Source organism: Equus caballus, chromosome 10, assembly GCF_041296265.1.
Source record: "Equus caballus isolate H_3958 breed thoroughbred chromosome 10, TB-T2T, whole genome shotgun sequence".
Taxonomy (NCBI): domain Eukaryota; kingdom Metazoa; phylum Chordata; class Mammalia; order Perissodactyla; family Equidae; genus Equus; species Equus caballus.
The window spans coordinates 19,793,488-19,809,634 of NC_091693.1; the positions used below are offsets into that span (position 1 = coordinate 19,793,488).

Here is a 16,147-nt window from a genome sequence, read left to right on the forward strand (position 1 = left end):
TGAGGCTAACATGTTGCATGGTGGAATCTCCAATTTTCTGTACGAACTCATGTATTTTTCATTCATTAAATTTCACAAATATTTACTGAATGCCTACACTGTGCCAGGCATCTTGAGGAATTCTTGGCTGGAGTCTGACCCTGAATCCCTCTTGATGGAGCAGAAGAGAAGAACTGTTCCCTCTTTGAGGGAAGGGGGTGCTTCCTCTGGCCCCTTGGTTCCCCTCTTTCTTAAACCGTCCCCACAAAGAGAAAGAGAGAAAAATACAACTCCCATGAGGCTTTGGAGCTAGAACAACTGGAGGTAGTCGAGGAGGGCGCCCCGACGCTTGCCGGGAGTTGTAGTTCTCCCGGGCCGCGTCGCACCGGCGTCGACCACCCCGGCTGCCCGGGGGAGGGGCGGGGCCGAGCCGCGCGGGCCGCGCTTTCCTTTGTGGACGTGGCGAGGGGCGCCCGCAGCCCGCCGGGCCGTCACAGGCCCCGCCCCGTGGGGCCCTCCTGAGAGCTCATTGGTCGGGGGGCGGGACCTTGACGCTGCCGGGGGCGTGGCCTGACTGGAGAGCTGCCAAATTGGGCATCTTTTCGGACAACGCAGAGGGGAGCGTGGGGCGCGAAGTGGAGCTGGATAGATAACAGGGTAAAGGGAGGCGGGGGCAGGTGGCCTACCCAGGGAGGGGACTGTTCGGGTCACTCGGGTCGAGGATTAGGGTCCAGGCTGGAAGCGACGCCCGGGAGCCTGCCTGATTCCTCTCTGGCCGCGACCCCGCCCTGCACTCTGCGGGGGAAGCGCGCCACGTCTCCCGCTGGACTCCCCCCGCTTGCGGCTCTGGGACCCCTCTGGGACTCCCTCCGAAGATTCGGTCCCCACAGCTGGTTTTATTTCTGAAAACCCCGCCCCCCTTTTCTCCCATCCCGGGCCCTTCTTGAGCCCAAAACTTCGCAGCCAGCTACCATCTCTCTATCCCGTTCTGGGTCCCCCTCTCCCTCCCTCCCCATCCTCTTGCCCCGTCTCAGTCTTTTTTCCTGTGATCCCTGACTCCTAGCTTCCGCCACTCCCCAGGGACTAATGATGTGGCGCCCATCACTTCTGCTGCTGCTGTTGCTGCTCAGGCGCGGAGCCCAGGGGAAGCCGTCCCCTGACGCCGGCCCTCATGGCCAGGGGAGGGTGCACCAGGCGGCCCCCCTGAGCGAGGCCCCTCACGACGACGCCCATGGGAACTTCCAGTACGACCATGAGGCTTTCCTGGGACGAGAAGTGGCCAAGGAATTCGACCAACTCAGCCCAGAGGAAAGCCGAACCCGTCTGGGGTAGGCGAGAGATGGGGGCTGGGGAGTATTCAACGTTGTAATTTTAAACAAGGAGGTCGGGGGACGCCTCAGTGAGAAGGTGATATTTGAGCCATGTGAGTATATGGGGGAATAGCGTTCCAGGCAGAGGGAAATGTAAGTGCAAAGGCCCTGAGGCAGGAGTGGGCCGGGTGTGTTTGAGGAACACTGAGGCCCATGTGGCCGGAACCCAGTGAGTGAAGGGAGTGGGTGGGAGGTGATGGCAGAGAGAGGACAAACCTTGTGCAGGGTCTTTGGAGGCATAGTGAAGATTTAAGCTTTACTCTGAGTGAGACGAGAGCCGAGGGAGGGCTCTGAGCAGGGGGATGACGACGTGAGCTGACTTAGGTTTTAACAACATCCTTCTGGTTGCCATGTGGGGAATAGACTATAGGGAGCAAGAAGCAGGGATCCCAGTGAAGAAGCAACTGCAATAGTCCAGGTGGGACACCAGAGACGATGGTGGCTCGATGAGGGTGGAGAGAGCGGTAGTGGCCGGGGCAGCTGGCTGGGAGATAGTGCATGGATGGGGTTGGGTGAAGGAGGGCTGGGGAAAGATGATAGGCTGCCACATTTGGCACTTACTGCAATGCCAGACACTGTTCCAAGTGCTTTCATCTAGTCCCCACAACCACGCTGTGGGGTAGGTCCTATTATTTATCCCCATTTTACAGAGGGGGAAACTGAGGCACAGAGGGGTTGAGTGACTTGCCCACGGCCACACAGCCAGCAAGAGGAGGCTGCAGGATTTGAACCTAGACTACCTGGCTGTGGAACCCACGTTCTTAACCACAGCTCGAACCTCAGGGTAGACTCAGGGTAGAGTGTCAGTGCTGGGGACAGCGCCGGCCTCCGACCGATCAGAACAGGGACAGCCTGGCGCGGGAGGGGCGGCGTCCTGCGCAGGGGCGTCTTGGATTCGGCCCCGGGGACTTAGGGACGGTGACAGGGAGGAGGGCTCCATGTGGGCTCTGTTAGCGGCTGGGCGAAGGCACAGACCAGAGGCGGGGCGCGGCCAGGGGAGGGGGGAGGGGCCTGGGAGCCTACAGGCGTGGCCCGAGGGGAATGGGCGAGGTGGGGGCCTAGGGGGGCTTGACCTGTGATGCAGGGGAGCCAAGATCAGGCTGGAGCACGGACAGGAGGCCGAGCCCGCGGAGTTGAGGGCCCTGATCCCAGGGCCATGCCTGGGAACGGCAGCGGGAGGGGAGGGGAGAGGGGAGGGGCGTAGCATGGGGCGGGGCTGGAGGGAGAGGGGCCTGTAATTGACGCGCGCGGCCAGGGAGGGGACGCAGCAGGGGCCGGGGTTAGAAGGGAGAGGGGCGCCCCTCAGAACCAGGGGACAGGGGCCGGGCCTGAGACGGCGAGAAGTCGGGGGCGCGTGTGGCCGTGGCAGTCGGAGTTCATAGGGAGTCTGGGGACAGGGACCCTGCGGGCGAGGGGCGCGGCAGGGCTTCCAACTCGGTTGAGCCAGAGGAGGAGCACGTGCGGGGTCGAGGGGCGGGGCCAGAGTGGGGGGTGTGGTCCTGGATTGTAGGTCCTTGGATTGCAGCCACAGGCCCGCTGCGTCTGGGAAAGGGCCTGGGAGCCTGGATTGAGGGGGCGGAGCCTGGGTTGAGGGGGGCTGAGCCTGGTCGAGGGGTGGAGCCTCGTCGAGGGGCGGAGCCTGCGGTGGGCGCGGTCCCGAGATTGACAGGCGCCTCTCCCTGGTGCGCCGGCGGCTCGTGGACGGCATTTTCAGCCCTATATGGGGGTGTCTCGAGTGGGGGCGTGGCTCTGCCTGAGGGGCGGAGCCCGGGCGGGGGCGGGACGCCAGGGTGGGCGGGGCCTGAGGCTGACTGTGCCCCGCCCCGGCTCGCAGGCGCATCGTGGACCGCATGGACCGCGCGGGGGACGGGGACGGCTGGGTGTCGCTGGCCGAGCTCCGCGCGTGGATCGCGCACACGCAGCAGCGGCACATACGGGACTCGGTGAGCGCGGCCTGGGACACGTACGACACGGACCGCGACGGCCGTGTGGGTTGGGAGGAGCTGCGCAACGCCACCTATGGCCACTACGCGCCCGGTACGCGGGGAGAACCCCGACCCCTGCTCCCCACACACACCGTGACCCCGACCTTTTTGACAGCCTCATCCTGAGAATGTTTAGCCTGTTAACCAGAATCCCTGACCTTTGACTTCCGACCCTTGACCAGGGTCTGCCCACTTCTTGGACCCCATCACCCTGAAACCCCCAATCCCTGATCTCTCGCTTCTCATTCTGGCCTCCACGACCTCTATAACTCTGTGACTGGGGGACTTCAGATCCCTGACTTCTACTTCCTATGCCCTGTCATCCTGACCCTTGACCTCTGACCTCTCATCCTGAGAACTCCAAAGCCATTTACCCTGACTCTCTGGGTTCCTTCCTCTCCGTCCCCACACCCCGGCCCTGGGCCCTCCACTGTTCTTGTTCTCTCCCTCCTGGACCTTCACTGCAGCCTCCCCGTCCAGCCTGTCCCTCATATGTCCCCAGAAGGATCTTTCCACACGAGAGGTGACCCTACCCTCCTCTGCTCCCCCCCCCCATGGCTCCCCAGGGCCCTCAGGAGACAGTCCCAGCTCTTCAGCTCAGCCTGGCCCAAACCCTGGCTTTGTTTTCCTGCCTTTTCTGCTCCAGCCAAGTGGATCTTCTGCAGTTTCCCTGAACTCACCACACTCTTCAAACCTCCGTATTCAGCACATACTGTTCCCTCTGTTGAAAATGCCCTTCCCCTCCTCTCTGTCCAGCAGCCTGTGTCAGGATAACCTATTGTACCAGAGGGTGACTTTGGGGTCCAACGGGCCAAGGTCAACTCACAGTGCATCCTTCCTGGCTGCATGACCTGGGGCCACTTATCTCCTCGCTCTGGGAGTAAGCTTTCTCCTTCACACAGTGAGAATAAACTCAAGAACTCACTTGACTTGCTTTTTGTGAGAATTAAATGCAATCTTGTCGGTAAAGAGCTTGGCATAGAATAAGGTAGCTAATAAATGCAAATAATGAACGTACACTAATTATTATTAATTTGGTAGAGGTCTCCCTCCCTCCCTGCCCTGAGGTAGAGCCGGTTGTCTTGTTCCTCAACCGGCCTGGCGTGCCCTCCATGAAAGCTCATCTGACCGGGACCCCTCCCGCCCCAGGTGAAGAATTTCACGACGTGGAGGACGCGGAGACCTACAAGAAGATGCTGGCCCGCGATGAGCGGCGGTTCCGGGTGGCAGACCAGGACGGGGACTCCATGGCCACTCGGGAGGAGCTGACAGCCTTCTTGCACCCTGAGGAGTTCCCCCACATGCGAGACATCGTGATTGCTGTGAGTGGGGGCCTGGGGAACCCACTCCCTGCTTCCCACCTCCCTCCTGGGACCCAGGCTTCTGATGCCAGGCCTGGCCTCCCCTCGCTTACGTTGTGGGATCCAGTCACCTGGTCCTCAGCGTCTTCCCCAGGGAACCCAGGCCACAAACGGAGGTCAGTGGAGGGTGACATCTATGTCCACCCCCCTCCCCGCCGTGTCTAATCTCTCCTGGGCCAGCCTCTCCCTTCCTGTGCTCACATTTGGGATCCAGGTCCCCCAGCCAGCCCTCAGGAAAACCACATCCCCCCGAAGAGCCTTGAGGAGCCCTAATCCTGGATGAACCCCAGGAAAACCCCAGCCCCACACATGGAGTGTCCATTGGAGGCTGGCCCCCATCTTATTTATTCCTTTATAATTTTTTTGGCCAGTTCCTTCTCTATTCTATAGTGGAAGGATTTTTTTCGCTTTTTTTTTCCCAATAGACTAATTTTTAGAGCAATTTTAGATTCACAGCACAATTGAGCAGAAAGTCCAGAGCTTTCCCAAATGCTGCCTGCCCCCACACAGGCACAGCCCCCCCAAATAACATCCCCCACCAGAGAGGTACATGTGTCACTGTCAGTGACCTTTAGTGACACATCCTTATCCCCCACAGTCCGTAGTTAACATTAGGGTTCACGCTTAGTGGAAGGATTTATATCCACTTCTATCACACCTAACTTTTCACAAATTATTTTTAAAATGTAATATATGTGTTTCTCGAATAGGTAACATACTGATGTGGTTAAAGGCCCAAAAGACGCAAAAACGGTGACCAACCTTCTGCTCTCCCCCGCCCCCCCACCCCCCAGTACCACCCCACAGGTAACCCCTTTCTTGGGTCTCCACTTCCAGAGCTGCTTTGAGCGTCTGTGGCCAGGCTGTTAGGACCAAGGGCTCTGAGGCCACAAAGCCTGGGGTTTAGTCCCAGCCCTGCAGCTTCCCCGCTGTGTGACCTTGGGCAAGTGATTCAACCTCTCTGGACCTGAATGTCCTCATCTGTAAAATGGTGGTACTGATAACAATCCGTACGTCGAGGGTGTTCATAGGGACTAGATGAGTTAATACGTGTAAATCTGTAAAATTGGCCTATAGTCAATGCTCACTATGTCACCCTACACACACGTGTCAATATAGCTACAGGATAAAACTTCTAGGAGCGCCCCATAATGTAGTGGTTAAGTTTGTGCACTCTACTTTGGCAGCCCAGGTTCTGGGGTTCAGATCCCTGGTGTGGACCTACACCACTCATCAGGCATGCTGTGGTGGCATCCCACATAGAAAAGTGGAGGAAGATGGGCACAGATGTTAGCTCAGGGTGAATCTTCCTCAAGGAAAAAACGAGGGAGATTGGCAACAGATGTTAGCTCAGGGCTAATCTTCCTCAGCAAAACAAAACAAAGCAAAACAAAACACTTTTAGGACTGGAATCACTGAATCAACAGGATGTGCATTTGTAGTTGTGTTAGAAATTTCTAAAATATTCTATTGACTTGATGTGTTCTTCGAAGTGGGGCTTCCAGCCCATTCTGAAGACGACTGAGATCCAGACAGGAGAGATGTCATTAACCCAGGTTCCTGGAACCCCGTAGCCTCCCTATCCTACAAGGCTCAGCGTCCCTCCTTTATGGCAGATAGTGTAACACCCTCTTACTCTCCTGAGTTGAGATTATTTAACAAACCCAGACTGAGCATGCCCTGTGTGCCAGGCAGCCTTCTAGCATCTTTACTGCATTACCTTGATTTAATCGTCATGGCAACCCCATGGGGGTGCGCTGTCATCTTCACTGTACTGATAAGGACAGTTAGGCACAGAGAGGTGAAGTGACTTGCCCGAGTCACCCAGACAAGAAGTGGCACAGCTTGAATTCGAACGTAAGCAGCTGAATCCATGGTCTAAACCAGAGGTCAGCAAACTGTAACCTGTGGCTGAATCCGGCCCCCAGCTTGTTTTTGCAAATAAAGTTTTATTGTAACACAGCCACGCCTGTTTGCTTACATATGCTAAAACGGCAGAGTTGAGTTAGTTTGACAAAGACTGTACAGCACGCAAAACCAGAAACATTTCCTTTCTGGCCCTTTATAGAAAAGTTTGCTGAGCCCTGGTCTAAACTCTGCTGTCATCTCTCACTTTTTTTTTTTTTTTGGTGAGGAAGATTGGCCCTGAGCTAACATCCTTTTGCCAATCCTCCTCTTTTTGCTTGAGGAAGATTGGCCCTGAGCTAACATCTGTGCCCATCTTCCATTTTATGTGGGATGCTGCCACAGCATGGCTTGATGAGCGGTGTGCAGGCCTGTTCCCGGGATCCAAACCTGCAAACCCGGGGCTGCCGAAGCAGAGTGCATGAACTGAACCAGTACGCCACTGGGCTGGCCCCTCCTCTCTCACATTTGTGGATAGAAAGCATAACCTCCCCACACACACGATTTCAAAACAGGACTATTAGCCCGAACTGCACTATGAAGGAGAAACTAAAGGAAAGTCACTTATAATGATGATAGGAATTTCAATATGCAAGTGTTGTAGAGTCGCCAGATTTAGCAAACAACACAGGACATTCCATTGCATTTGAATGTATAACAAAAAATAATATAAACAACACATAATTCTTTAGTGTAAGTATGTCAAACACAATGTTTGGGACATACTTATATTTAAAAAATTATATATCTGAAATTCAAATGTAACTCCGTGTCCTGTGGTATAAGTATGTTCCCAATATTGTGTGTGAAATACTTACACTAAAGAATTATTCAGGGGCTGGCCCGGTGGTGGAGTGAGTGGTTAAGTTCACGTGCTGTCCTTTGGTGGTTCTGGGTTCACGGGTTTGGATCCAAGGGATGGACCTAGCCCCGCTCATCAAGCCATGCTGTGGTGGCATCCCCCATACAAAATAGAGGAAGATTGGCAACAGATGTTAGCTCAGGGCCAATCTTCCTTACCAAAAAAAAAAAAAGGAAAGAAAGAAAGAAAGAACTATTAATTGATTATGAAAGTCGAACGGAATTGAGCATCCTGTATTTTATCTGTCAACCCTAAAATGTTGGAGCACGACGTTGCTAGAAGCCATAAAGGAGGGTCAGAGGCCTGCACCGTCTTACAGGGAGTGAGTTTGAATGTAAACGTGGGGATCAGAAACCGTTTGCTCAAGAAGCGAAGAAAAACCAAAGAGCAGAGGTATCCAGTGTGCGTCAAAAGGTCCCCCCAGTACGTGGTGCTCAGAAGTCAAGCGGGGTGAGGGTCGGGGCTCTGCTGAATGGAGAGAGGCTGCAGCCCCTGCAGAGCGTGGGCGGCGCGCGGTGAAGTCGCTAGGGACGCAGGACTGCGCTCCCGGCGTGGAACCCTGCGCGTCACTTAGCGTCTGGGTCCGCTGCCCACACGCGCCGAGTGCAGGTGGGGCTCGCGTCCTCGTGACACCCAGAGAGTCCCCCGTTTTCCCCCACGCCCCCAGGACGGTTAGGCCCCGCGGAGACTGCGCCACGCCCCGCCCCACAGCTGCCCCAGAACGAGATTCCCTGAGGGAAAGTCTCATCCTGACCCCTGAGGTCCAGCCCCCTCGGGAGCCAACCCCGATGGCTTTCTCTCCCCAGGAAACCCTGGAGGACCTGGACAAGAACAGAGACGGCTACGTGCAAGTGGAGGAGTACATTGGTGAGTGGGACCTGAGTTCCTCCCCGAGGACGCCTGGCCCCTCCTGAGCATGGGCTGCAGCCTGATGTGTGTCACCCATAAGGGAGCAATGGCCCTCTGAAGTGGCAGCAGGGGTACTGCTTGAGTCCATGCAGCCACCAAACATTTATTGAGCACCTACTGTGTACCAGGCCCCAAAAGCATTTATTGATCACCCACTGTGTGCCAGGCCTGGCAAACATTTATTGGGCCCAGCAAATCTTTATCAAATACCTACTATGTGCCAGGCCCAGGAAAGATTTATGGAGTACCTTCTGTATGCCAGACCGGGGGAGCATTTATTAAGCACGCACTGTATGCCAGGACCAGTAAACATTTATTGAGCACCTTGCATGTCAGTGGTTGAGGATAAAGCAGAGAATCTCACAGACCACGTCCCTTCCTGGGAGGGTCTGGAATTTCTACAAAATTAGGGGCTGCATTTGCTGGGGGTGGGGAGTCAGGGAGCCCGTCTTGAACCCGCATTTGCACAGCCAATGCTGTATCTCCTGTTCCTCGGGATGTTGGGGAGCCCTCAGGACACCCCCAAATTCCCCCTTGGCCCTGCCTCTGTCCCTGCCCTCGGGGGCAAAGAATTTCGTTGATGGGAAAGCTATGAAGCATGGAAGTCTTTAGAGTTTGAAAATATTTTTTCTAGAATGTTGTTGTGGTACAAACCTGTAGACAAGGCATTTTTATTTAAGCATAATTTAGTTTTTTACATCTGCTAGAAAGATAGAAATTTTTTTTTTTTTTTTGCTGAGAAAGAACTCGAGCATCAGAGGTGAATAATAATGGTAGCTGACACACCGCCACTCACCCTGTGCTCAGTGGCTGACATCTGGTGAATTCATTTAACCCCCACAGCAGCCCTATGGGATGCGTATTATCACCTCATTTTACAGCTCAGGAAGCTGAGGCCCAGAGGGTAGATACTTGACGGGGGTGGAGCAGGACTTAAGTCCAGGTGGGCCAACCCCAGGGTCCTGCCCTGCCCCCTAAGCTGCTTCCCTTCCCCGTGGGGTTCTGCGGACACGGATGTGAGCAGGCCCCTGGGACCCACCAAAGAAGTGCAATTTCTCAGCTGTTTGTTGAGAGGTGCAGGGATGGATGTGAGCGAGGCCCAGACCCAGGCTGGGGGGTGGGGGTCGGGGAAGGTGGGAGAGTGGGGATGCACTGTGCTCAAGGTTACAGGCTCCAGAGCCAGCCTGTCTCATGCCCACCTGCCCCCTCCCAGCCATGTGACTGTAAATGAGTCCCTTTCTCTCTCTGAGCCTCAGTTTCCTCATCTGTAAGTGAGGGGAGTAGAGCACCCACCACATACGACCACGTATGGTCAACCCAGAAGCCCAACAATGGATGGATGGTTAAACAAAATCTGGTATGTCCATACGGTGGAATATTACTCAGCCATGAAAAGGAATGAAGTAGTGATACCTGCCGCACGATGGTGAGCCTTGAAAATGTTGTGCTTGTTGAAAGAAGCCAGACACAAAAGGCCACAATATTGCATGACTCCGTTTCTATGAAATGTCCAGAATAGAAAATTCACAGAGATAGGAATCAGGTTACTGGTTACTAGGGACAGGGAGGGGGGGATTAGCGAGTAACTGCTTAATGGGCCTGAGGTTTCCTTTTGGGGTGATGAAAACCTTCTGGAACTAGATTGCGGTGGTGGTTGCACCACTTTATGGATCTACGAAATGTCACTAGTGATAAATTTTATGTTATGTGCTTTTTAACCACAATTTTTTAAAGCCCGCACAACGCCCATCTACCATTGCCACCATTTCCTATAAGAAATGATGACTTAGGACCATTTAAAAAAAAAAAAAGGGGAAGTTCTGCGCTCCCCGAATATTTCATGACAACCTTGTGACAGCTCCCTGGCCAGGCATTCTGTCCTAATTGTCATGGGTTTGCATCTGATGTAAAAAGACTTTCCAGGTTGTAATGTCTTCCAGAACCGTCTCCAAGCCAGCCCCTGGAGTGGAGTATTTTCCAGCCATTTGCAAATAATTGAAATCAATGAGAGGCTCCCACAATCTTGAGGGAGGTTCTTAAAAGGAGATGAAGTATTCTAAGTCTAGGCTTTACCGTATCTCCTGTGATCTGGCCAGAAAACTCTTCACTCCTTCCTCCTTAATATGGAGTGCTCCTGGGTGCCAGGCATGCACCACACCGTGCGTACAGTATTTCATGTGTCTCCATCACCTTGATGGATCATTCAGTCAATCGATGAAATAATCCATCGATCAAGTCAATTTCACGTGAAGCATAAGGATCACCTGTAAACCGGGTTTCGTTATTAATCCCGTTTAAATAGAAGAGAGTTGGGTTGCCCGAGGTCAGGAAGGGTCCCAGCCGGGATGGTGGCCCCAGTCGGCCGGGGACCGCCCCTGACGGCGCCCCCTGTTGCCCCGACCCCAGCGGACCTGTACTCGGCGGAGCCCGGGGAGGAGGAGCCGGCCTGGGTGCAGACGGAGCGGGAGCAGTTCCGGGACTTCCGGGATCTGAACAAGGACGGGCGGCTGGACGGCAGTGAGGTGGGCCACTGGGTGCTGCCGCCGGCCCAGGACCAGCCTCTGGTGGAGGCCAACCACCTGCTGCACGAGAGCGACACGGACAAGGTGCGCCGATGGGGCCGCGCAGGCGCGCTGGGGGCGATGCTGGCCCCGGGGTGCGGAGCTGCGGGGTCCCTGATTGGCTGGAGAAAGAAAGAGGGACAGAGACTGAGAGATGGTGGGGCAGGAACAGAGACCTAAGGGAGGAGGGGACGGTGACCCAGAGAGACGGGAGAGAGACTTGGGGGGGCCATCCTTAGCTTCAGGGAGGGGTTCCCAGGCCCGGCCGCTTGTCGACCCCGCTGACCTCTGTGCCTCCCTCCAGGACGGGCGTCTGAGCAAAGCCGAGATCCTGAGCAACTGGAACATGTTCGTGGGCAGCCAGGCCACCAACTACGGCGAGGACCTGACGCGGCACCACGACGAGCTCTGAGCCCCAGCGCCCACTGCAGCCTTGTAGCCCCATGGGTGACCCGAGGAGGGGCCCCGGGCCGGCCCCTCTCCCCATCCAGCCCTGCAGGATGCCGACACAGCCCCCGTGTCCCCCTGCCCCTGGGCTGCCACGGACTCACTGGGTCAACTTCTCTTCTGGAGACACTACAGTCCCTCCCAGCCCTCTCCACCCGCCACAGGGGCTCTCACGGCCCCCAAGGGTCAGAGACCACCCATTTCTCACTGGCAGAATCTTCCAGCCCAGATCAGGGGCCCCTACCCCAAGCTCAGCCTCAAAGAGCCTCCACTAACCACCCCAGCTCCAAATCTGAGCCTCATACCACATAGAAACACTTCCCCCACCCGTCACCCCACCCGGCCTCAGCCCTGCACTTGCACCGCTGGGCGGGCCCAGCACTGCCCCCAAGACACCTCCTCTCTGCCAGGGAGGCAATAAAATTGAGTGCTGGGGCCTTGGCTGTGTGTCTGAGAGGGTGACAGGGGCCCTGGGAAGGAGTTGGGGGCTGTGACTGGGAAAGAAACATGCTGGGAGTTGGGGGGACTGTGGGCTCAAGGAGGGGACAAGGCTTTAGAAAAGGGGGCAGTGAGGAGTGGTCCAGGCAGAGGGAACAGCAAGTGCAAAGGCCCTGTGGCAGGAGCAGGCCTGGTGTGTGTAAGGATCAGCCAGGAGGCCAGTTTAGCTGGAACAGAGTGAGCGAGGGGGAGAGGGTGGGAGGTGAGGGGAGAGAGGCAACTGGGATCAGGTCATCCAGGGCTGTGGGCAGGTCATCGTGGTCCCTGTTTGGTGGGACAAGAGAGGAGAAGAAACCCAGAGGGAGGCAGAGACCCAGAGAGATGGGGACAAAGTATCCTGAGCAGAGGATGGCCATGGGCTGACCTGGGTTATAACACAGTCTCTTTGTGCTGAGTTGGGCCAGGAGCAGAAGAAGAGAAGTTACAGGCATTCTGGAGAGAGAATGGCCCATCATTTCCTCCTTCTGCAGCCCCATGACACTCACTGGTTAAATTCACCTTTAGGCTTGAACATGCCCCAGTTCTGTCCCAGCAATTCCACTCCTGTTGCCCCCAAATGGGAACATAAGAATAAGGTCACCAAAATAAGGTTTGTAGTAGCTTTATTCGTAGTAGTTCAAACTGGCAGCAGCCCGCGTGCTCATCCACAGGCGAAGGGGTAGCTGCATCGTGGGTCTGCCCCTAGAGGAAGCTGCAGAGCACGTGCAAGAGTGATGGCCTGGAGGAATCTCACGAAGATTATGCAAAAGAAACCGGACCCAGCAGAGCACAGGCCGGATGATTCCGTTCAAAGGAAATTCAAGAACAGACAAAACTCACCTAGGGACCAGATGTCAGGACAGGAACGGGCCTGAACTTGCTCTGGGTGCTGCTTCCCCCCGGGGGGTTCAGCCTGTGACAATTCATCCAGCCGGCCTTGCGTGATGTGTGTACTTTTACACCCAATAGACTTCAAAGTTTGCTTTCCAAAAAATCCCCCAGATTTTTAGGGCAGTGAAACTACCCTGTATGATAATGGTGGATAGATGTCATTATACATTTGTCAAAACCCGTGGAATGTACCACACAAAGAGTGAACCCTAATATGTGTACGCACTTTCGTTAATAATAATGTATCGATGTTGGCTTGCCAATGATAACGCAGTATCACACTATTGCAAGATGTTAATAATAGGGGAAATTGGGGGCGGGGTAAGGGGATCTAAATGGGAACTCAGTACTTTCCATTTGTTTTTCTGTAAACCTAAAACTGCTCTTAAAAATAAAGCCCATTAATTTAAAAAATCATAAGCACATAAAATAGAAAAAAAAACCCTTATAGGTCAAGTCATAGATCTCCCGTATTTTCTTTTTCCCTCTTGGGAAAAAGATGGAAATAACCCAGGGTGAGACTGTAGACTGATGTGGGGAGAACAGACATCTTAACAATATTCAGTCTCCCAATCCATGAACATAGTATATCTTCCCATTGATTTAAGTGTTGAAATTCTCTCAGCAACGTTTCGTAGTTTTCAGACTAAAGATCTTATATCTTTTGTTAAATTTATCCCTAAGTATTTTACGTTTTTTATGCGATTGTATATGAAATGGTTTTTTAATTTCATGTTCCAATTTCTTGCTTCTAGTATATGAAATACAATTATTTTTGTCTATTAACCTTGTATCCCATGAACTTGCTAAATTTATTAGTTCTAGAATATATATTCCACTCTTTTTTATTGTTTTATTTCTCCACTAAGATTTCTTTTTATTTGTTAGAAGTATATTTTCTTTTAGGTTCTTGGCCATAGTTATAACAGCTATTTTTAAAACCTTTTCTTATTCCAACATATAGGTCATTTCAGAGTTGGCCTCAGTTCATTGATTGCCTGTTCTCTTGAGAATGGGTCATATTTTCCTATTTCTTTCTATTTTGAGTACTTTTAGATTGTCTCCTGGATACAGGGTAGAAACTCTGGAGTCTGTTATGCTCCTCTCAAGAGTATTGATTTTTTTTTTTTTTCTAAGCAACCCATTAACTTGATTGAACTCAAACTATGATCTCTGGAAACTCTGTCTGTCCTGTAAAATTTGTAGCTCAAATTTCAGTTCATTTTTTTTTTCTTTTTAGGTTTAGCTAAGCTTCCTGGAGTGTCGCCCATGCAGGTGTGGCTCCAGGTCAGCTAGATATTTGAAATATCTATTTGAGATATAGGGTTTATATGAAATATTTGGCATGCTCTCTCTCTGGCTTTCTATTTTCCAGGATTTCTCCCTCACTTTCCTGTGACTGTGTTGCTTTGAGCTAGGAAGATTGTGCATTTTCCCCCGGCGTTTTGGCTGCCCCTCACGGTGTAGACTAGAACCTACCCCAGGCTAAAAGCCATACAAAGGAGAAACTCACCCACTGCCTTTCCTTTTCTCTGAGTGTCAATTCCCCTCAAATTTCTCCTTGCGTTTGTTCACTTTCCAGTGAACAAATTATTTCCGCTTTAAATAACTGTTTTCTGTTTTACCCACAGTTTATAATTATATCTGTGGGACTGTTGGAATTTGAATCCAATTATATCTAACTCCAAGCTTTTAATTATGATAACAGACAGCCCCCTAGTGGCTGGAGGTGGTTTATGGCGTAGGACAAATTTATAGATCTCTAGGGGCTACACGTTTGAAAACAGTTTTGTTTTGTTTTGTTTTGCTATCAAAATAACACTGACACATAGCAACAAATCACTTGTACAGAAAAGCCTCTGTTGGAAAACTACCGGCACCCCGTCACCCTTAGTGCCCCTCCTCAGAAGTTCTTTTTTTTTTTTTTTTTTAATCTTTTGCACGTTTTGTTTATTTTTAAACTTTGGCAACATACTCAGAGGATACAAAATTCTAAATATACAAGATGCTTTATACTAAAAACGAAGTCTTCCTTCCACCAAGCTGGCTTCCTCACAGGCAACCAGTCTTTCCTTCCAGGGAGAAATTTGCATAGATTGAAGCAAATATGTGCAAATTGTTTTTCTTCTTTTTAATAGAAATGATAACAGATGACTAACAGTGTTTTTACCTTTCTTGTTTCTCTGTCTCTTTTTTTTTTCTTTTTTTTGCTGAGGAAGATTCCCCCTAAGCTAACATCTGTGTCCATCTTCCTCTATTTTGTATGTGGGTCACTGCCATAGCATGGCCACCAGCAAGTGGTGGAGGTCTGTGCCCAGGAACTGAACCCGGGCCACTGAAGTGGAGCGCCCCAAACTTAGCCAGTGGGCCGTGGGTCCAACCTCTCTTGTTTCCTTAACAATGCTTTTTTTTTGAGTCAGAATCTTCTGATTTAAAATTTTTTTTAATTATTTATTTTTTCACTGAGCTAAGAATATATATATATATATTTGAGGAAGATTGTCCCTGAGCTAACATCCGTGCCCATCTTTCTCTATTTTGTATGTGGGACATCACCCCAGCATGGCTTGATGAGTGGTGCATCCATCGACACTAATTCCAGAACATTTTCTTCACCCCAACAGTAAACCAGCACCCCTTAATTAGTGCTCAATTCCCTCCTCCCCCAGCACCTGGCAACCACTAATTCACTTTCTGTCTCTATGGATTTGCCTGCTGAACATTTTCTATAACAGGGGTCATACAATATGCGACGTTTGTGTCTGGCTTTTCACTTGGCACACTGCTTTTCAAGGTTCATCCGAATCGTGGCATGTATCAGTACCTCACTCCTTTTAAGGGCTGAATAGTATTCCATTGTATGGATCGACCGCATTTTGTTTCTCCAGTCATCTTTGGATGGACTTTTGGGTTGTTTCCACTTTTGGCTCTCATGATTAGTGTTGACAGGGTCATTCATGGATAAGTTTTTGTGTGGACATTTGTTTTCAACTTTTCTGGGCCTACACCTGGGCGTGGAATCACCGAGTTGATTTTTAAAAAGAGAAATGGAAATCTACTCACATGAAATCCCTTTTCTTGTTTTGCATTTTTCGATTTTATTTTTTTATATTTTTTTGCTGAGGAAGATTGGCCCTGAGCTAACATCTGTGCCCATCTTCTTCTATTTTGTATGTGGGACGCCACCACAGCATGGCTTGATGAGCGGTGTGTAGGTCCAGGCTTGGGATCCAAACCCACGTACCCCGGGCTGCCGAAGCAGAGCACACGAACTTAACCACTACACCCCGGGGCCAGGCCTTCAATTTTATTTTTAATTCACATAAAGCCCACTCTTTTTGGTGTACAATTCTATGAACTTTGACAAATCAGTCATGTAACTGCCACAGTCAAGGTACAG

At 52.1% G+C, this 16,147-nt stretch overlaps 1 protein-coding gene across 2 annotated transcripts; it reads left to right on the top strand.

The window, feature by feature from the left end:
- The first annotated feature begins 346 nt into the window (after positions 1-346).
- On the top strand, positions 347-11,816 carry RCN3 (reticulocalbin 3). Of its 2 annotated transcripts, none has more exons than XM_023650143.2 (7): positions 347-636; positions 1,060-1,307; positions 3,184-3,386; positions 4,484-4,656; positions 8,269-8,329; positions 10,778-10,977; positions 11,237-11,816. In XM_023650143.2, the coding sequence occupies exons 2-7, from the start codon at positions 1,066-1,068 to the stop codon at positions 11,342-11,344; spliced, it is 987 nt and encodes a 328-aa protein (XP_023505911.1). In that variant the 5' UTR covers positions 347-636; positions 1,060-1,065; the 3' UTR covers positions 11,345-11,816. The 2 variants fall into 2 exon arrangements, with proteins under 2 accessions (XP_023505911.1, XP_023505912.1); XM_023650144.2 differs by having other exon boundaries at positions 462-636; positions 1,043-1,307.
- Positions 11,817-16,147: the final 4,331 nt, after the last annotated feature.

What these genes read in the sequence shown, in the direction of transcription:
- RCN3 (XM_023650143.2), top strand. Translation starts at nt 1,066, where the DNA reads ATGATGTGGCGCCCATCACTTCTGCTGCTGCTGTTGCTGCTCAGGCGC. An exon ending in TGCGAGACATCGTGATTGCT is followed by an intron (nt 4,657 to 8,268) that starts GTGAGTGGGGGC and finishes TTCTCTCCCCAG; the next exon opens with GAAACCCTGGAGGACCTGGA. An exon ending in ACGAGAGCGACACGGACAAG is followed by an intron (nt 10,978 to 11,236) that starts GTGCGCCGATGG and finishes GCCTCCCTCCAG; the next exon opens with GACGGGCGTCTGAGCAAAGC.